At 38.0% G+C, this 21,513-nt stretch overlaps 2 protein-coding genes across 3 annotated transcripts in view; one reads left to right on the plus strand and one right to left on the minus strand.

Moving 5' to 3' along the window:
* Window positions 1-21,513, minus strand: part of LOC143562828 (zinc finger protein VAR3, chloroplastic-like) — a 145,707-nt gene that overhangs the window by 12,349 nt on the left and 111,845 nt on the right. The window lies entirely within an intron of this gene.
* On the plus strand, window positions 12,108-20,811 carry LOC143562829 (ankyrin repeat-containing protein NPR4-like). 2 transcript variants are annotated; one of them, XM_077050526.1, is made up of 3 exons: window positions 12,108-12,237; window positions 18,504-18,989; window positions 19,755-20,811. In XM_077050526.1, the coding sequence occupies exons 2-3, from the start codon at window positions 18,882-18,884 to the stop codon at window positions 20,397-20,399; spliced, it is 753 nt and encodes a 250-aa protein (XP_076906641.1). In that variant the 5' UTR covers window positions 12,108-12,237; window positions 18,504-18,881; the 3' UTR covers window positions 20,400-20,811. The 2 variants fall into 2 exon arrangements, with proteins under 2 accessions (XP_076906641.1, XP_076906640.1); XM_077050525.1 differs by lacking the exon at window positions 12,108-12,237 and having other exon boundaries at window positions 18,250-18,989.

The following is a 21,513-nucleotide window of genomic DNA, read 5'->3' on the forward strand; positions in this document are numbered from 1 at the left end:
TTCATACTCAGCCTCATTGTTGGTGCTCTTGAAGTCCAACCTGATGGCGTAAGTATATTCATGATTCTCTGGATCCACCAGTTTTAGGCCTGCGCCGGACCCTTCGTTGTTTGAAGCTCCGTCAGTGAACAATCTCCAAACATTTTCTTCATCATTGGCTCGCGGAGGGTCTGCCTCGCGCTGAGCCTCTTCAATTTTTCCCTCGGGGATTTCTGCGATGAAATCAGCTAATACTTGTCCCTTTATCGCTGGACGGGGCTATATGCGATCGTGTGTTCACCTAATTCCAGCGCCCACTTTGTCAGCCTTCCTGAGAGCGCGGGACGCCGCAAGACTTGCTGGATGTTGTAACCAGTCAGAACTTCAATAGGATGACCATTGAAGTATCTATGAAGCTTGCGCGACGCGTGTGTTAGCGTCAAAACTAACTTTTCCATGATGGAGTAGCGCGTCTCAGGATCTGTCAGCACCCGACTCACATAGTATATTGGCGTTTGGATTCCCTTGCGATCCACCAATAATACTGCGCCGATGGCGCGCTCTCCTGCTGATAGGTATAATGTCAAAGTTTCACCAGGAAGTGGAGCTGTGAGCGCGGGCAGATTTATCAAACATTCTTTTATCTCCCTGAAAGCTTGCTCGGCCTCAGGAGTCCATTTGAATTGGCTTTTCTTTAAGCAATTCCTCAATGTGTTGACAAATGGGGTAGATTTGCTTGCATGGTTCGCTAGGAACCTGTTGATTGAAACCAATCTACCATTCATCTTCTGGACCTCTTTCATGGTGGATGGCGAGGGCATGTCAAGGATGGCCTTCACCTTCTCAGGGTTCACCTTGAAACCATCCTTGGTGACCATTACACCTAGAAATTTTCCCTCTAGTACGCCGAAAGTGCTTTTGCTCGGATTGAGGTTCATGTTAACTTCCTTTAGGCGCCCAAGGGTTTCTTCGATGTCTTTGAGCATTTGCTTTTCCTCCCTACTTTTGATCACCAAATCATCCACATAGACTTCTAGGTTTCTTCCAATTTGCTCGCTGAAAACGGCATCCATAAGTCTTTGGTAGGTGGCGCCCGCATTCTTCAAGCCAAAGGGCATTTTTGTGTAGCAAAAAACACCCTTGTCGGTTCTAAATGCGGTCTTGTCCTCGTCTTGTGGTGCCATTTGAATCTGGTGATAGCCCTTGTAGGCATCCAGGAAACACTTGAGCTTGAATGGCGCCACGGAGTCCACCTTTGCGTCGATGTTTGGGAGGGGGTAACAATCCTTTGGGCATGCTTTGTTGAGGTCCTTGAAGTCAATGCACATCCTCCATGACCCGTTACTTTTCTTTACCATCACAGGATTGGCTACCCATGTCTGGTATCGTATCGGGCGGATGATGTTTGCGCGCAGTAGATCCTCAACCTGCTCATTCATGGCCCTCGCTTTCTCATCCCCCATGACTCTCTTCTTTTGAGCAATTGGCTCTACAGACTTGAACGTGTTGAGAGAATGTTGTGCCAGGTCTCGCGGAACCCCAGTCATATCAGAGTGTTGCCACGCGAAGACCGACATATATGCCGTGAGCAATCTTTTCATTCTCAACCTAGTGTCGTCTGATATCGTTGCGCCAATTGTGATCTTCTGCTCCGGGAATTTTGGGTTGAGAATCCATTCCTCTGGCGCGTTGTCTGCCATTGGAAGTTTCATTCTCCCTTCCCGCGGAGTATTTGTCACTGCACACAAATGATCTCGGTATACAAAAGTTACACCTGTTGGTGTTGGGAACCCCAACGCGCCGTGCGCTGGCGACGGTATGGCGTTAAATTGGGCAATCGTTCCCCTACCCAAGATCATATTGTGGCAAGAAGTGGTGGGCAAGACCAAGAAGTTTACAACTTCGGCTCGCTTGTGTTTTTCATCCCCCATGGTTAGTTCAAATTGTATTTGACCTAGGGGATGAATGATTTCATTCGAAACACCAGAGATTGGTGCATTCACAATTTCAAGCCTCGCTTGGTCTGCCGGATCCAGTTTTCTGAAACATTGCTCATACATGATGTCTGATTCGCTGCCAGTGTCCACCAGGACTTTTGACACTTCGTAATGAGCAATGTGTGTAGTGATGACAAGAGGATTGCTGATAGAAGGGCCTCCCCTGATTCTTGGGAAGATTACTTGTTGCTCGCGCCAATCTCCTTGGATTTGCGCGCTTCTCTTTCTTGATGTTTGCCCTTGCCTTCCTCCCTCGGCTACACAGATTCTTTTGTACTTTTTGCTGGCAGAGGCTCCTTCTGGTTGTTCACTTTCTGGTCTTGGGTTTTTCACCAGGTGAGCCAGCTTGCCTGATTTCACATCTTTTTCAATTGCATCCTTCAAGTGATGGCATGCATCAGTGTTGTGTCCCGTGGACTTGTGAAACTCGCAGTACTTGCCACTGTTTGATGGTCCCTTGTAGTGTAGTGGCTTGGGGCTTTTGAACTGGACATTCTCAGTGCTTAACACTTGTGAAGGTGTTTTAGTGAGGGGAGTCCAGATTCTTGGCAGAGGTCTGCTAGGATCTCTGCCGCCTTCCCTCTTGTCACCCTCCCAGCGATTACGAACGTCTTTTTGGGGCTGGGGTGAGCTTGGTTGCGCCTGCTTTTCTGCGGAAGAAAAACTGGTTGATTGCAACCTGGACCATACAGTGTTCTGTTTGCCCCTTCTTTCGCTGCTGCACGGTGCCTCTGCTTGATGCCCTCTTTCTCTCGCTCTATCTTGGGCAATCTGTTTTTCATTTCTCGCGAAGACTCGCGATGCTTCCATTAATTTGGCCCAAGTGGTGGGCATGCCATCTCTGCTCACAAGAGCTCGGCGGAGTTGATCACTGCGCGCGCCTTGTATAAAGGCCACGCGCAATAGTTGCTCAGTGATACCTCCGATTGCCAGAGGCTCCTAATTGAAACGAGTGATGTAGTCTTCAATCGTTTCATCATTCCTGCGCACGCAGTGCATGATGTCATCAGGGTCGCGCGTGTGTCTGCGCTGTTGTACGAAGTGAGCTTGGAACTTTTCCAATAGTTCCTCGAACCCATCGATTTGCCCAGTAGGCAAGCTTTCAAACCAGACACGCGCCGCGCCCGTGAGGCAGCGAGCAAACATGTGACACCATGTTGGCATCGTCCAGCTTTCTAGGTTTCCAGTGTTGTAAAAACCTTGTAAGAAATCGTCTGGATCTGTTGTGCCGTCATATTTGCCTAAACCACTTGGCATCTTGGTCTTGTGCTGGATGGGGGCCTTCGCAATGCGCTCAGTGAATTTTGAATGTTTCACCAAGATGGCTGGCCTGTATGGGGTGGTTACATCCACTTGCCCTCTCACTGGTGGGCTGTATGGTGTGTGCAGATCCAGATCGGCTCTGGCTCCAGGCGCCATGTTCATGTGCGCGCGGAGCTGTGAGCCTCCTGCCTGAGTATCTCGCGTCTTCCTGACGCTGTGCACTTCTTCATCACTAAACTCAGCGTGTTCAGTGTGAACAGAGTGACCCTCTTCCGGCGCGCGCGCCCTTTTTGTTCCCTGAATGGCTTGCTTGTCAAACGCTAGCCTTTGTGTTAAGTCGGCTAACTTTTTCTGTTTGACCATCTCATTGTACTTGTCCATTAGACGTCGTTGCTCGTTTATGAGCCATTCCTTAGGGTCATTCGTTTCATCTTCTGGACCCATTGGTCCTTTTTGTTTCGCGCCGGCAAGATTTTGTAACGTGAGATCGTCTGGAGGAGTTTCAGTCTGGCCGTGAGGAGTTGTGATGAAGGGACGGTTACTGGTGGTGCGCGTAGAATCACGCGGCCCCCTCAGAAACTGCTGTCCCTCATTAACATCCTCACGTTCAATATCCTCCAGAACTTGATCGACGTTACGAGCACCAGAAACCATGGTGATAATTTGTTTTTTTAGAGATTTGATGAGATCTTGTTGCCGTTGGTCCCACGGATGGCGCCAATGAAGAAGCGTGGATCGACTCACTGGTAGACGATCTACTTTCCTCGGGTGTGATTATGCTATTTCACCGATGGTTCTCTGGGATCTGATGGATCTGGGTTCTTCCACCTACAAAATGAACAGCACCGTAAACTTACCCCTCAGAAAGGGACAGAGGGGTCCTCTTTGGGGTAACCCTCCGGTGTGAGAATAAGTATTTGTGGGAGAAGATAATAATATGCGAGAGTAAGGAATTTGGAGTGTATTGCTTAATAGCTGAATACTCTGTAATTGGGTGATATCTGATGTAATTGGATGCTATCAGATGATATTTTATTTGATCCTCTCTCCTTGTGGAGTTGATGTGGTATTTATAGTGCTAGGGTTTCCAATGATTGGGCTCAGACCTAATCAGGGCCTTGCTGGCCTCCTCCAATTGCTTTGCGCCACGTGTCCTTTGGGACACCTGGTGCTTTTTCATTGGTTATAATCACGTGGTAGCACATGGGTTATGCTGAGTTGTCCACCTTTCATTGGCAGTTGTCAACATCAGCATATTCTTATTCCTTAAAAAGATACCTTCTGGAAGGTTGTCTGACGTGCACAATCCAGGTTGCCCTAATCCTGATTTGGATAAGGACGAGGTTGAATATGTGCATGTGTGATATGCGCCAATCCTGAGGATGCGCGAGGTCTTCTCTTTATTCTCACGCGCAGATGTTTCATGCGCAGATGTGATATGCACGAGCATGTGATATGCGCCATGCGTTGATGCGCCACGCGCATATGTGATATGCGTGAGCATATGTGATGCGTGAGCATATGTGATGCCTGAGCATCTGTGGTGCCTGGGCATATGATGCCTGAGCATGTGATGCATGAGCATATGTGATATGCGTGAGCATATGTGATATGCGCCATGCGCATATGTTTTGGCTTTGTGCCTTCATAATGTCTTGATTTCAAGCCTCTTGTCTATATCTTGTGGGTTGACCCGCCTCGCTCGGTGTTGAGGCGGGTACATACCTCTTCAATAACAAATAAATTATGAGTAACTCAAACCAAGTTAGATATAACTTAAACCAACATCAAACTATAGTTATAGAATTAAATAGCATACACTAAATAGATAAAAAAAACAAAAGTTAAAGGGAATCATAAGTTTTAAATGCTACAATTTTATGAGGGGTAAAGTACAAATTATAAAAACAAGAGGATTATGTTGTGTTTTATTTTAACTTTTAGTGAATGAAAGAACAAACAAATAAACTGTGCAATAGTACAGTACAATACATCTTTCTCTTTCTTCCTCCCCTTTCACCTTCGATGTCTTTCTTGTATATTCTACCTCTCACACAACTTTTGGTAGACATTAGCCGGCCGGAAAAGTTCTAAAGATTATAAGTTTGTCATCTCTTTTCACCCAGTAGTTCCGCTGATGTGGGCGGTGTCAAAATTTCATAGGGGGCGGTTGAAATAATTCACAATATACCTAAAGAAGATAAAATTTTAAGGTGGCCGGCCGCCCTTCTCCACATAGTAGGTCCTCCCCTGAACGAAGACTAACTCAGTTAATTGTGGGGAAAAATACGTTATTTCTCCAAAGGTAAAACAAAACTTCTTTTTATTTGAACTCTGGTTTATTTTTCTTCTCCAATTAGGTTTATTTTATTTCTCCAATTGTTTTTATACTTCGAACAATTTGTAAGTTTAACATAGTATCTCTTAAAACATAACGATATTTAAAAAAATGTTTTTATACTTCAAATAATTAATTAATTAGTGAGGAAAGTTGTGTTTGATTTAGTTGGATATGTCGGTAGGGGTGCAAACGAGTCGAGTTGAGCTTGAACTCGGTTTGTTTCAAGCTCTATATACAAAGCTCGAGCTCGGCTCGTGAGTAGATTTTTAAGTTCAAGCTCGGCTCAGGCTGGGCTTGTTTGCTATTTATTTATTAATTTGTACAAATTTATAATTAATATATAATGTTTTTTCAATTATAACTTTATGTATAAAATAATTTATATTATGTAGTTACTTTTATTTACTTTGTCATAATATTATATTTAATTAATAATTATTAAATATATATTTTAAAAAGTTAAATAAATGACATGTTCGTTTAGGTTTACGAGCCGGTTCGGGCTCGATTAAGTTCGGCTTGATCAATCCTTTTAACGAGTTAATCTCAAGTAGTTCGTGGGCTACTCGACTCGTTTACGTCACTAGATATGCGTGAGAGAGAAAGTAATTTTATAAAACAAGTTACAAATGGTTGTGAACGAAGATAGGGGGTCTTTGGCCTAGCTTTTTTAACAAAGCTTATAGTTTTTTTAGCTTTTTTTTTTTACAAAATAAGTTTAACTTAGTGTTTGGTTTAGCTTTTTAAGCTTATGCTTATATAGCTTTTTAAGCCTGTGAACCAAATCCAGGCCATCCGCCAAGGATTACGATCCCACTCAACAGTTGTGATGGGCAAGAACGCCTGGATGAGGAGCTCAATTGCGGTCCATGCTCCTACAATTGAAAATTCTACTTTTGTTGGTGTGATTCCTTATATTGTGAGTAAAGTTGGGATGTTGTTGACTGATTGCGATCCGGAGGAAGTGAGTGAAGCTGTTGTTGGTACCGTTGCGGCCGATGGTGTGTTCGTCTATGGATATTGGGATGTGTTCGCTCTGGCAGTGGCTGCTAGGGGTTCATTTGAATTTGGTTACTAAATTAAGCTGAAGCAGATTTGCATAATAAGGAGATTGATGATTATGTTTATGTGAATACTTATTTTAAAATTAATGCGGTTAAGCTAATAATATTAATATTGTTAAGAACTATGATGCTCACCATGTGTTCGATGAAATGCTTATGTGAGTTTTTTTTGTTTTAGTTATCGAATTTAAAGGAATTGAATTCATTGTGAGAAAGAAACATCAACTTGAGTTGTGTTACTTTAGGATTTGAGTAAAGTGTCTTTTTCTGTAACATCGTGAAAGTTTCGGATCAAAAATGCCAAGTTACAAAATTTCAAGGATAAAAAATGACAAATTCTAAACTCAAAGGGGTAAAATGTAAATTCTGATTTTATGGCCTATAGCGATACGCGACGGCCTTGGAGACAAAGGAATCGCGTATCGCGATGACACATCTGGACAGGTGGCACGTGACCCACCACGTGGCATAAAGTCCGCCACGTGGCACCGCGTCCGCCACGTGGCAGAGCTAGGGGTGACTGGTGGTGCCTATGTCGCGATACGCGACAGGCTAACCAAAGGGGCATCGCGTATCGCGATGGGCCCACTGAATTGCCTATAAATAGCAACCTCCAGGTATCTCATTCTCCACACCCAATTTTCACACATATCTCTCTCTCTCTAACATCTCTCTAAACCTCGTGAAACGCACCCTTGATCACCTCGTAAAACGTACTCAAAATCCGTCGTTCCTCGAAGTACATGCCAACTACCGACGACATTATAATCAAAGATCAAGCCATCCAAGACGTCCCTACGATTCGCCTCATAAAGCGTGCCGACGTGTGGAGAAGTATTGGTGTGCCTCGTTTTGCGTACAAGGAAAGGCGTTGATCAAGAAGACAAAGAAAACGACCGGCGTCGAAGTGCTGCTTGATTGTGTAGGGTTTCTATAAGCCAAAGAAGGTATGAATAATGGCCAAACAAAATAATAATAAAATATTAAAGGCTTAAAACCCTAAGTCGAGGATATACTCGATTCCTCGATAAATAAAAGAAAACATAACAAAGAAAAGAAAAGAAAGGAATATGAATATGATATCAATGTGATTATTATATAATTCTTTGTTATAAAATATTTTTTAAGTTATTATTCTTAAATAATAAAGAAAAGAAAAGTATATGTTTCTTAGAGAAGAAGAAACGTAGGGTTTTAAAGAAAAGTAAAATAAGATTAACTAAAGGTTTATCTTATAAAAGAAAAGAAAAGTAAATAAGTTAAAAGAAAGAATTTTAACTTATAAAAGATTAAGAAGAAAACATACTTTTATACTAAAGGTTTAAAGTAAAGAAAATATAATCGAGGTAAAGATTATAAAAAGAGACTAGAGGTCTTAAGCCGGATTGTATATCCAACTAATAAAAGTTATACTCGTACTATAGGTGCGAGATATCAAAGAAAAGGGAAAGACCCTCGGACAGTGTATTAAGCTGATCCAAAGAAAAAGGTGAATACGCCACAACTTTACAAACTAGTTTAATCGAGTCAAAAGAATTAAATGAAAAGAATTACATGGGACTACGTGCCTCTAAAACGTTATAAACAAAAGTAAGCGCTAGCCCTCAGGCTGTCGTGTACGTTTGTTTGGATCCTTACATATGTGATAAATAAGTCGGTGGGCACACCGCGCCACACTTGGTCACGACCTCCGCCACGATGGGCCGGACCCAAGTTAGGTCCGAGTGAGACTGCCCATGTGTATACGTATGGTACTTAAGTAATGTCAAACGCTGCGGTGTTTGCTGGGGTGTCTTGTGTAGAGACTTGAGTTTATAATTGTGTTTGTTTTAAAAGCTTGATTATTCCTAAGCCACGGTGGTCCGAACCCAAGTTATGTCTCAAGGGGTAATCAAGTAAAAGAAAATATTTTAGCGTCATCATATTCACCAGCAAGTGTTGCTTTTTAAACATTTTGCAGGTAATCAAGAATAGGGCTTGGAAGCTCAAAGTGCTCAAGATATCCGATGGCTCGGATCTTTTGTTAACTTAATAATATAAATGGTGGTTTGTTCTTCATTATTAATGTAATGTATCCTTTTGACTTTAAACGGTCAACGAAAGCCACCCTTGTTTCATCGGTTATTGCAGAAGCAGAGGATGGAAGATGTGTAGTGACGTAAGCGTAGGAATCTGTCTTGTTACATGAGTTGCCATAACTTTAGTTTCAGCAAGGTTCTTCTCCGTTTAGAGGGTAAGGTGAGCTGGAATGTTGGATGACCAAAATGGATAATTTAGACATTCTCGCTTTCTAACATAGAAATTATTTGTGTTATGTTATCGTGAATTATTGTTTCAAAGAAAATAATCCTAGTTTAAAAATGTTAATCCTAACTTTCATGATATTGGACTCAACAATTTTTTTAATGAGGGGCAGAAATTTGTAAGAGTCTGTTGTTTATCTTATTAGGTAAGCAAATTTCAAGTCGGGTCAGATGACATAATAAAAATAATACTAAATCAAACCCCATATACATAAAAAAAGAGTAAAGTGTCATTTTCATCTTTATGGTTTGACAAATAATGCAAATTTAGTCTAAAAAGTTTATTTTTTTGCATATGTACCCTCCACGCCCAGTTTTTGCCAATTACATCCAAATCACTAACCCCATTAAATTTAATCGTTAAGTCAGGGTAAAACAAAACTTCTTTTTATTTGAACTCAGGTTTATTTTTCTTCTCCAATTAGGTTTATTTTATTTCTCCAAACGTTTTTATATTTTGTACAATTTGTAAGTTTAACATAGTCTTTTAAAACATAGCGATATTTTAAAAACAATTTTTTTTATACTTCAAATAAATAATCTATTAGTTTTTGGTTAACTAGTGAGGAAAGTTGTGTTTGATTTAGTTGGATATGTCGGTAGGGGTGCAAACGAGCCGAGTTGAGCTTGAACTCGGTTCGTTTCAAGCTCTATATACAAAGCTTGAGCTCGGCTCGTGAGTAGATTTTCAAGTTCAAGCTTGGCTCAGGCTGGGCTCGTTTGCTATTTATTTATTATTTTGTATAAATTTATAATTATTTTAATATATCAATTATTTTCAATTATAATTTTATGTATAAAATAATATATATATTATTTAGTTACTTTTATTTCCTATTTCATAATATTATATTTAATTAATAATTATTAAATATTTATTTTAAAAAATTAAATAAATGAAATGTTTGTTTAGGTTCACGTGCCGGTTCAGGCTCGATTAAGTTCGGCTTGATCAATCCTTTTAACGAGTCAATCTCATGTAGTTTGTGGGCTACTCGACTCGTTTACGTCTCTAGATATGTGTGAGAGATAAGTAATTTTATAAAACAAGTTACAAATGGTTGTGAACGAAGATAGGGGGTGTTTGGCCTAGCTTTTTTAACAAAGCTTATAGCTTTTTTTTTTTTTTTTTTTTTACAATATAAGCTTAACTTAGTGTTTAGTTTAGTTTTTTAAGCTTATGCTTATATAGCTTTATGCTTACCAAATCTAGGCCATACGCCAAGGATTACAATCCCACTCAACAGTTGTGATGGGCAATAACGCCTGGATGAGGAGCTTAATTGCGGTCCATGCTCCGACAATTGAAAAATCTAGATACTGTGCGGTTACGGGACCTACACAGCTGCAAGTTTTCTACATTGTATAGAGGCGTGTTAGTTCCAGTGTTCATCTTGTTAACTTTTTGTTCACTACAACCGGTAAATTATAAATAGCAGCCGAGATGGCTACGTTGTCAGGAGAAGATGTAGCTGGAGAGACTCCAAGCTCAGAAGCAATCAACTGGAGGACTCAAAGAATTATCTATACTTCTAATTATAGCTCTATATCATATCTATTTGGTAATGTATCTTCTTCTAGCGTATTATACGCACATGTTCAACATATATCAAAGGTATAAAATAACATTTTATCAAATCCATTCCATACTTAAGTGGGCTAGATCTGGTCTAGATATATATTTTACCGAGTTTAATTTTATATCTAACTATGCTTCAAGCTAAATCTCTCCCATGTTTAGCTTGTGGAGTAGTACATATTAGACCATTAGTCCATTAGTAACATTAGTGATATGTTTCAAGCTAAATATGTCAAGTGTCTAAAAAAATAATTACCAAAATGGCCCTTTTAACCAACAACATTCCTTGACTAACTCATTTAAACCAAAAATACCCAAAATGACCACTTTCTAAACTGTCAGATCCAAAACTGACATCCGACAAAGGCCCATGCATTATTGTAACCCTAATTAATGACATCACACAACAATCTAATACATATCGATTCTTTCAACAGGTAGTGCAATAATGCAATCTACATATAAAGAAAGAAATTCCATTATATGATGGTGAATCATATACAACTACTTTAAAGAGGCCATAGCATATGGCTTTTCATTTGTAGCCATTCATTATTGATAACTCCCTGAAATAGAAATAGAAGCCCACATTGTCATGTGAACTTATTTTCAAAACTTGAAGGCCCATTTCCGACATAACCTACAGTTGATTTTGACTGCACTCACAATTGATTCTTGACAGCACATACGAATTATTTTCAAGAGCCAGCACAATCAATTTTTGACAGCAGATACAAATAAATGGCTACTCAATGAAATCACTATTCACCCGTACAAACCATTTAAGATGTCATAGCAAAATCATGTTGTAATATCTATCTATATGTATAGCGAAATCATGTGATTCTACAGGCAGTAAACTATAAATGGCAGCAGAGATGGAGCCGTTGAAAGGAAAAGAATAGCCGGAGAGAGTCCAAGCTCAGAAGCAACCGAGGGGGATAGTCAGAGAAGGATTGACACAGCGAATTCTACGGAAAATACCAAACGTGTATATCTATTCCATGATCACACAAATGATATTACCTATACTTATAATAGCACTGTATCATATCTATTCGGTAATATATCTTTTTTCTAGCATATTATATATATGTTCACCATCAATGGTATTAATTAATAACAGTATGATTTCACATGCAATTAATCTGTAGGAAACACAGAAGACTACTTAAATTTGGTTGTTCCATTATATGAGGCATCTATCATTGGTGATTGGGAAACTGCAAAGATCATCCTTGACAAACGCCCAGATTTGGTAAGGATTGGTCTCAGCAAGAATCTTGGGACATCGCTTCATGTGGCAGCGACAGCAGAAGAAACCAAGGTTACGATAAATTTTGTGAAGAATCTAGTAAATATGATGACGGTGGAGGAGTTGGAAATTCAAAACCAATATCTCAATACTGCCTTTTGGATAGCATCTTCTGAAGGGAAAATGAAAATGGCTATGATTATGATGGAGAAGAATCGTAGACTCCCGGATATCCGTGGTATGGCATACTTGCCACTGACCATTGCAGCTATGAAGGCGACAAACACCATAGTGAAATATTTGTATGAAAAATCTCAGAAGATGTTGCGCTCCAAATTGTGGAGGATCATCCAGAACTTGCCGGTAACATGTCTGTACTTGAAGTTTTGTCTCGGAAGCCTGATGCAATAAATAAAGTAACGAAGAATCATTTATTCATGAGAATCATAAAACCATGTAAGTATGTTAGTAGCTTAAGTCATATCTCATGGTTTAATAAAGCGTTTGTTAAAGTCCAGGACTAGATATGTCGTTCTTCTTTAGTTGACAGTTTTGGGTCAACAGTGATAAATCATTGAAACTCCTAGGGGTTTGTTGGGTTTAATCTTGACGCGTCGGTGTAGAGCATCTACAACAACAAATTTATACAAACCGAAACATTATCGTCACATCCGATTCTCTATTTTTCTCAAAAAACTCACTTTTTCCCGCAACAACAAACCTCCACAAACCAAATTAAAAAATATTAATGGTATGTTTGGTAAGAAACTTTTATGAGCTTTTAGGGGTTTTTAACTCCAATTTTTAAAGCTCCTACTACTAGCGTTATAGAAAAAGCTAGCTTTTGAGAAAATTTTACAAGTTTGGTACATGAACTTTCATCAGCTTTTGTAAATTTATATAATAGTTATACATTTAACACTTATTCAAAACCAACTACCACACGATTTTTTTAAAGGCCAAAACTTTTTCAGGGCGTTAATATTTTTTTAAAAAAAGATCATAAAAACAAGCATTTTATTCTCTTTAATTTAAGTATGGTATTGTTATACTTTTTTAACTTTAAAAAATTAGCATATTAAGTGATTACCGATTAGGATCGGTAACAAGTCAGAGTCAGTCGAGCTCGGGCCATGTGTAAGACCAAATTAGGGTCGGAACGAATCGATACAAAAAAGATTAATTTAGTTCGATTCGTGTCGGTACTGTTTTGAGTTGAAAGGGGTCAGTTGAGAACATATTTCTGATTAGAACAATGTCGGATCGGAACGGGATTTAGATGAAAAGAAAAGGTTGTCTATTTCAAACTACTATATCTTGATACAAAAGTGTCGAGACGGGTGCGGTAAATCAAACGACCAAACATAAATAAAACATAAAGATAAGATATATGAATGATCTCGTTGTCGATTAAAAGATTAATATATTAAACAAAGAACTTACCCACCCAATGTGAGCTCCCTCTGGATAGATGATTTACACCATGGTAAAAACACATATAAAAGACTACAAGTGACATATTTATAGCCTAATACACTAGAAGCTTTCTCCCATTGAAGTTAAATGCGCGTCCCGAAGCCCTTGTTTCGTGTCCGTTTCCTCGTCGGCTTTAATTATTAACTGACCATTAATATTAACGGGTTTCATAATTTGATATCGCAAGTCATAACTTTTTGGCCTTAAAATCACCCCCTTGACTTGTGATATCTAAACATCATCGAACCGTGTCTCGCATCTTCACGAATTAACCCAATAAAGTCGAAGCCTCTCCAGTCACCCCCCCCCCCCCCCAAAAAAAAAAGGTATGATCCACTATCGGGGACAACGATCAAATGACAAAGTTTATTATTACCCTTTGAGAAAATTACTGTTTGCGTCCCTGTGGTTTCAGGGTGGAGGCACAATGAGTCCCCAATAAAAAATTTGAACTGGTTGAGTCCATGTGGTTTCAAAAAAGAACTATTTGAGTCCCTGTTGTTACTTAACTATGTTAGCTTCAATGGTAGATTTGACATTTCACTTCTATATAAATACTTTGTCACTCTAAGTACTTGAACTTTCATGATTGGTCACATTGAGTCTCATTCACCTTTTAACAAAAATAAATAAACTTGAATAATTTAGTTTAGTAAAAAAATAGTTCGTTTATTTTTGCTAAAAGGTAGTTCGATCGTTTATTTTTTGTAAAAAAGTAGTCTGGTTTGTTTATTTTTATTAAATGTAGTTCGGTTTCTATTTCTGTTAAACAAATAGTTTGGTTCGTATTTATGTATAAAAAAGTATGGTTCGTCTATTTTTGTTAAAAAAAAGTTACTTCAGTTCGTTTATTTTTGTTAAAAAAAAGTTTGGTTTTTTTATTTTTGTAAAAAAAAGTTCAGTTCGTTTATTTTTGTTAAAAAAAGTTTGGTTTTTTTATTTTTGTAAAAAAAAGCTCGGTTCATTTATTTTTGGTTGGTTATTGTTTGGTTAGTTTATTATGGCTTAATTGATTATAGTTTGGAGGTCAATTGTGTAATTTGGAGGTAATTTTTAAAGAGGGACTAAAACTGAGCAATTACTTAACCACAAGGCCTCATATAGATCATAAAAAAAAGGTAAACTATTAATTCCAAATTGGCAGGGACTCAAATGGTTCACTTTTGAAACTACAAGGACTCAACTAGTTCAAAAAAAAAGTTTTGAGGACTAATTGTGACTCCGCCCTGAAAGCACATGGACGCAAACAATCATTTTATCTTTCCCTTTTAAGCGTCTTTTAAAAAAAATATTATTCAAATAATACTCTTTGAACACGGTTCAACAATGACGAAAACCCGAGCAAATTTGACTTTCTTCAATTGGTCAACCCTGAACAATAATTCTTTCATGGCCCAAAATTATCTAGCAAACATGTGGCTTGAATGTCTAAAAACTAGAAGTCTAAGAACCAAATGAATGCCCATTGTTTAAGTGAACTCATGTTGTCCCAAACAGCCCATAAAAGGCCCAAGTCCAAATCCAAGCCCACATCACTTAATAAAACATAGTAGGGCACAAATCTTTAACATTTTGGTGACTAAAAAAGACAGCCGCCACCACGTCGAAAATGTGATTCCAATGGCCAGTAGGTCGCCGCAGCCGACGTCTGTCTTCCTCTCCCAACCCACTTTCGTCGCTGATCCTCATCCGTCGCTGATCCTCATCACCGCCGTCAACTATCGCATCCAACTCATTAACGCCGAAAAAAGGGTCTCCGGCCACCACCACCACCATGTTTAGTTGCCGCCACTCCTACCACCTGTCACCGTCGTCAACTTCTTCATTCATTCTTTAATTCTCGCTGGAAAATCAAAAACCACCCTCCTTTCCTCTTTCTTTCTTTCTTTCTTTCTCTCTTTCTTCCTTTCTTTACCGGAAAAACGTTTCGTCGGAAAACGATTCGATTCGTTGTTTTTAACTTGAAACTCGGACATCCACCATCTACCACCGCCGGTAGCTACCGGCAAACCCGTCGGTCACATCTTCATCCAACAGTTGCAACGACCCGAAATAACCGACACTCCTGTATCGGAGTTTGATGTTTTACATCTTCAACTTCGAACTCTTCATTGGGAAGAACCGTATGGTCACTGGATTTTTGGCGTATAACGGAACGATTCCCGAAACGCCCGGATCAGACACTTGTAGATCCCGAACATCAGATCTACAAGGAGAAGCTTTAAACACGCTTATTTCCCAATTTATTTTCAACTTTAGTTTGAGATCTAGAAACCTTATTTTCAAACTTCAACGGATTTTAACGTCTCGGTTAGGGTAATAGTGGATATAGAACCCGATATCAAGAGCTAAGTTGAATCATAAGATTCGGCCCGCTCTGAACCAATTGTAGGTCCCAAACCGACCATACGAACGGTTTTGCTCTTGATACAAAGTATCAAGACGGGTGCGGTAAATCAAACGACCGAATATAAATAAAACATAAAGACAAGATATATGAATGATCTCGTTGTCGGTTAAAAGATTGATATATTAAACAAAAAACCGACCCACCCAAGGTGAGCTCCCATTGAGTGGATGATTTACACTATGGTAAAACACACATATAAAAGACTACAAGTGTCATATTTATAGCCTAATACACTAGAAGCTTTATCCCATTGAAATTAAATGTGCGTCCCGAATCTCTCGTTTCATGTCCGGTTTCCTCGTCGGCTTTGATTATTAACATGACCATTAATATGTACGGGTTTCATAATTTGATATCGCAAGTCATAACTTTTGGGCCTTACATATATTTTAGCTTTGCTTCATGATTTTCACCACCGGTTACACGCGTACTACCTTTACACGAATTACACCTCTACATTTGGGTTATGTGTGCACTGTCATTGGGTGAATCATGTACCGACAATGATTATGTGGTTGATGTCAGGTTGCACACCCACCCCATCGCACCGCGCGGGCACCCAACTAGTTTTATTAAAAACTCCATCTACACCTAATATATCTAAAAAGCTACAACTACCAGCTACAACTACAACTTCCAGCTACCAGCTTTCAACCATCAGTCACCAGATTTCAGCCAACAGCTAGTTTTGCCAAACATACCGTTAGGGTATAGGGTATGTTTGGCAAAGAGATTTTATGAGCTTTAAGCTACAAGCTTTTAAGAAAAAAAACTCATATTTATTGAAAAGTCTTGCTCGGTTGGAGTAGCCAGAAGCTTTTAGGTTTAGAGAAAAAACTTGAAGCTAAAAGCTCCAACTAGTAGCATTTAGAAAAAACTACAAGCTTTTAGTATTTCTAATTTTACTATTTTGGTACTTGAACTTCCATCACCTTTTGTTAATCATTTAACCCTTATTCAAAACCAATTACCCCATGACTTTTTAAGAGACCATAACTTTTTCACACATTAATATTTTTTTTTAAAGATTGCATAATAAAAACGGGCATTTTTCTCTTTAATTTTTAATTTGAGTATGATATTGTTATACTTCTTTAACTTTAAAAAATTAACATATTATGTTATTATCGTTTAGAATCGGTAGGGCTGACATATCGTGTATATCCGTACACGATAAGGCACGAACACGAAATGTGTATACCTGTGCACGACACAAAAACTTATCATGTACCTGTATCCCAAACACGTAAGAACATTATCATGTTACGAACATTAACATGTTACGAATATTAACATGTTACTACCTGGTATACACGATAGCATGGCTGCAATTTAGGGGAGAGTGGGTTTAGTTTTAGGTTGTTGAGTCTTAGTATTGAGTCTTAGTATTTTTTATGGAGTCATGTAAGGCTAGTTATTTAATTAGTTTCCTTCAATACACATACAAATACGAAAGCTTGTTTACGGAATGAGAGAACTTTGGTTTTGGTCCTTGTGGTTTCTTAAACTATCAGTTATAGTCCAATGGTTTATTTTAGACTTTTATGTCACAATAGTTTCATTTTACTATCAATTTTAGTCCAGACCCTTAACGCCATTCACCAGATAGTTGGTTAACCTAACTTGAGGGTTTATTTGGGTTTTTTTTAACCGTGACGGTTTTTTTTTTGTCATTTAACCTCTCGCTTTAATTAACCATAAGTAAACCCTAATAAATACATCATCATCGACATACATCACATGGAAGGGTTTGTTAGACAGATCTTCCTATGTGTCAAAGAGCTGTTGAAATTATCCCTAGACTCTTGAGATCCGGGAACAATTACCAAGTTCAAAATTGAAGGCTGAAGTTTTCTTTAATTCTTAGTTTGGTTTTCGCTTTGATGTCGTTTGTTAAAATTATGACTTGATAGTTGTTTATTTCGATGTCTTTCTTACCAAAATGACCCAAACTGTTGTAAAGGTCATTAATTTTGTTTCGAGGTACTAAGAAGTTATTGTCATTTTGTTTCTAAATGAATGTTGTTGAAAGTTATGCTTTCTTTGTTTGTGACGCAATTTTTCTTAGCAATCAAATTGATCCAGATGTTTCAAGCAAGAAATCAAAGCAACAAAGTGTTTTCGATAGGAAAAAAAATATTAAATACCATCGTTCAAAAAAAAAAAATCCTTGAAACTAGCTAACAAACAAAAAGGATAAATTCAAACCAACAAAGTCAAATAAAGATAGAACTAGCTTAGGTAAATTGAGATAACTGGATAAAGTTTCAAAACGGCTCTAGGTGGGTCTTGCAGTCTTGGGTTGTTTCATGGATCAGGCCCGTGATCAGTAGTAGGTTGATCCGGGTCATCCGCATCAGTTTGTATCCGAAAGTGATCGATGAAGACATATTTATTAGGGTTTACTTATGATTATTAAACAGCCCCTCACGTGAGGCTAACTAACGATCTGGAGGATGGCATTAAGGGCCTGGACCAAACATTATAGTAAAATGAAACTATTGTTACCATAAAAGATTAAAATAAAATATTTGACTAAAATTGTAATTTAGAGAAACCACATGGACCAAAACGAGGGTTCAAGTGTTATTAAGCAAATTGATCCGTTAAAGTTGTTAACAACTGATTTTTAACAATTCTTTCCATTTGTTTTCTCTGTAATATTGATTCAGTATAAATAATCAATTGAGTTCTTCATCCGTTTTCGTTCTTGACTGTTCCAGTTTTGTACTCTTTGCTTTAATTCGTTACAAAGTACTATTGCAACACATAATAGATATCTCTAAAGTAATAGTGTGGAGTAGTTGGTTGTTCTTTATTTGGTAGTTGTTTTCAGGTTTTATATTTTTTGGCATTACTGTACAACCTAATGATGAAGAGGGTAACGATGCACTTACATTACTGAAAGCCATTTGGGGACATGCTACCCGAACAACGTGCATAGATGAAATTGAGGGCATGCTCGATAAGCCTCCTACTTTCGCTGCTAATGAAACATTAAGAGAATCTTCAAGAATATTACTTGTTGCTGCAAAAATGGGCAACACCAGATTTATCGTTGAGTTGCTTCGAACCTACCCTGATCTTATGCTTTATGCAAATGAGGATGGGCTCACTTTATTTCATGTGGCTGTTATGCATCGTCATCAAGCTATCTACAACCTATTGTACGAGATAGGGGGGGTCCAATCATGATATATGCCTATATAGAGACATGTCAGGCAATAATATGCTTCATTTAGTTGGGAAGAGTTCGAAGGAGATGGTAGCTAAGAAATCCGGAGCATCTCTCCTAATGCAAAGAGAATTATTGTGGTTCAAGGTATAACTTTAAATGTCCCCGTACCCCATAAGTAATTGTGTGCCTAATGAATTAATTATACTCGTATAACTTATGGGAGCTAGAACTTGGCTTTTTAAGTAATATTTTAGCCATAATTGTATTTAAATTTTTTACATATATTTATAATTTAGTAGATTTATAAAACATGATATACAATATTGAATTGTTTTACCATAATTTTATACTTTTTATATAGTAATAAACATGTACTATATTAATATATATTTGATATATAAAATAAAAATTATATAAATAATAGTCTCGTTTAGCCTTGTTAGCCTAGTAAATCTTAATATTTGAAGCTCCAGCTCAAGCTTGTTTAGAAAATGAGCCCAAAATAAGCTCGAGTTCGGGCATGCACTTAATTGCTCGTTTAAGCTCGCCTTAGTTTAAGCTTTTTAACGATCTGATCTCAATTAGCTAACAAGCCTCTCCGCTTATTCACGCCTTGTATATGTCACTTTAACTTTTTGATCTATGTGGAAATGAGAAAATTGATGAGCTTTTGCAATTCATATAGCTATTAATTATGTTGTGTTATAAAAGTACCCATATAAGTTATATTGTCATTACTTAATTATTAGTTTAATCATTCAGAATTATCACCTGGTTATTGGAATAATATTGAGATTGTTCATGAAGCACACACGCATCTTGAATGTAACTCGTTCAGCACAACAATAGGCAGAATTATTATAAAAATTGTAATGATTATCGCGTCTTTAACTTTTGTGTATGTTGTAGGAAGTTGAGAAGATGATGCCACCTTTTATGAGGGAAGCGTTGAACAACGATGGTCAAACACCATATGAGTTATTCTCCAAAGAAAACGAAGAACTTGTTTCCAGGGGACTAAAATGGATGAGAGACTGTATGGTCGTTGCCACCCTTATCGTCACCATTGCATTTGCTGTTGCTTTTACGGTCCCAGGAGGCTACCACCAAGAGGATGGTATTCCCGTTTTCATTCATGATTACACCTTTTTGGTTTTTCTTATTGCAGACGCCATTTCTTTGTTCTCTTCCTCGACCTCACTCCTAGTGTTCTTGTGTATCCTCACATCTCCTCACGATCAACGTGACTTCTTGTATTCATTACCCAGAAAGTTAATGATAGGTGTTCTGACACTTTTCATCTCGGTGGCTGCAATGATGGTTACTTTCAGTGCTGGTTTTTTTGTGCTATACGACAAGAAGATGAAATGGGTACCAATCTTTATTGCTGCATTTTCCTCTATACCGGTCATCGTGTTTGCAATAATGCAATTTCCTCTTTTGGTGGATATGTTTCGCTCTATTTATGATTCTCATTATCTATTTAAGCCCAACAAACACATCCTTTACACTACAAAACCGAGGTTACGTTCTAACAACTCGCTCTGTGTTTGATTCACAATATCTTCAAGTCAGCTTGCATTTAGTTTGTCTAATTTGTATTAGGGTTTCATTGTGTTAGTCTGGTTTGTTATTTTTCGTCTTTCTTTGATATCTGGATTCATCATCATCAACTGATCTGCTAAATTAGTATATGATTTTATGTATTTTTGATTAAGAACTCATATTGCGTTCAAAAGGAAATTTTCAGTTTAGGTAAATCTCTAATAAAGTGTTCACTTTGTTTTTCCGCTACATCTTTTGTGCTTGTAAGTTCATCGGAGAATTTGACAAGAAAAAAAACCTGAAATAATAAAAATCGAAGACTCAAGAAATTGAATGAGCATGTAACAGAGAAAGTGAGTGAAGCTGTTACAGGGTATAAATTTCGGCCATTGGTGTGCTTGGTGTGTTCATTTGGGGATATTGGGATTTCATATGAAAAAAATTCTGTAGAATTTGAAAATATGAAGGTACTTGAAATGGATTCTCAGAATAAGAAGACTAACGAATATTTGTTTTAAAATCAATGCAGTCAGGCAATGTTTTTACTAACAAAATTACAATTCAGTTATTTGGTTTTTTATTAGATTTCTTCATTATTCATAAACTTATTGTGTTATTGTGTTTATGAATTGTTACCTGTGGAAGCTTGAGACTTAGGTTCCTAAAGTATAGTAGCTACCAAAATTTACGTGTGTGAATAAGGGAAATCTGAATTGGGATATTGTTAGATATCAAAGTCTCATCGCATTGAGAATTCAAGGGGTTTTCCTTCCGATGTTGGAGTTTGGGTTTTAGAGAATGAGTATTAAATGCAAGAGAGATATGTGCAAGAGAATTAATTGAATGTCTCTTGTTGAGAGGCCGAAATACTCTTGTGACTTGATTTTGATACAATTGGTGTTATTCGTCATGATCGTGTGTGAATCGTTATCTCGTTCATGGTGGACAAAGACCGAGATATGTTTACCATTGAGAACCTTGACATTTAATGCTCGTCATATTATTAGTTGGCACTTTTCCTCTGATGACATTTAATGCTCGTCATATTATAGCTGATTCACAAAAAAGTTGTGTATGATAAGTGAAAACTTCGATTCTATCTTAAGCACATAGGAAACCTACC

Source organism: Bidens hawaiensis, unplaced genomic scaffold, assembly GCF_021521415.1.
Source record: "Bidens hawaiensis isolate Kalapana, Puna unplaced genomic scaffold, B.hawaiensis_p1.1 tig00021177_1, whole genome shotgun sequence".
NCBI classification, from domain to species: Eukaryota; Viridiplantae; Streptophyta; class Magnoliopsida; order Asterales; family Asteraceae; genus Bidens; species Bidens hawaiensis.

Bases quoted from the DNA above. Each gene is read 5' to 3' on its own strand.
- LOC143562829 (XM_077050526.1), top strand. From the start codon at position 18,882: ATGTCAGGCAATAATATGCTTCATTTAGTTGGGAAGAGTTCGAAGGAG. The intron at 18,990-19,754 runs GTATAACTTTAA...TGTATGTTGTAG, and splicing joins GAGAATTATTGTGGTTCAAG to GAAGTTGAGAAGATGATGCC.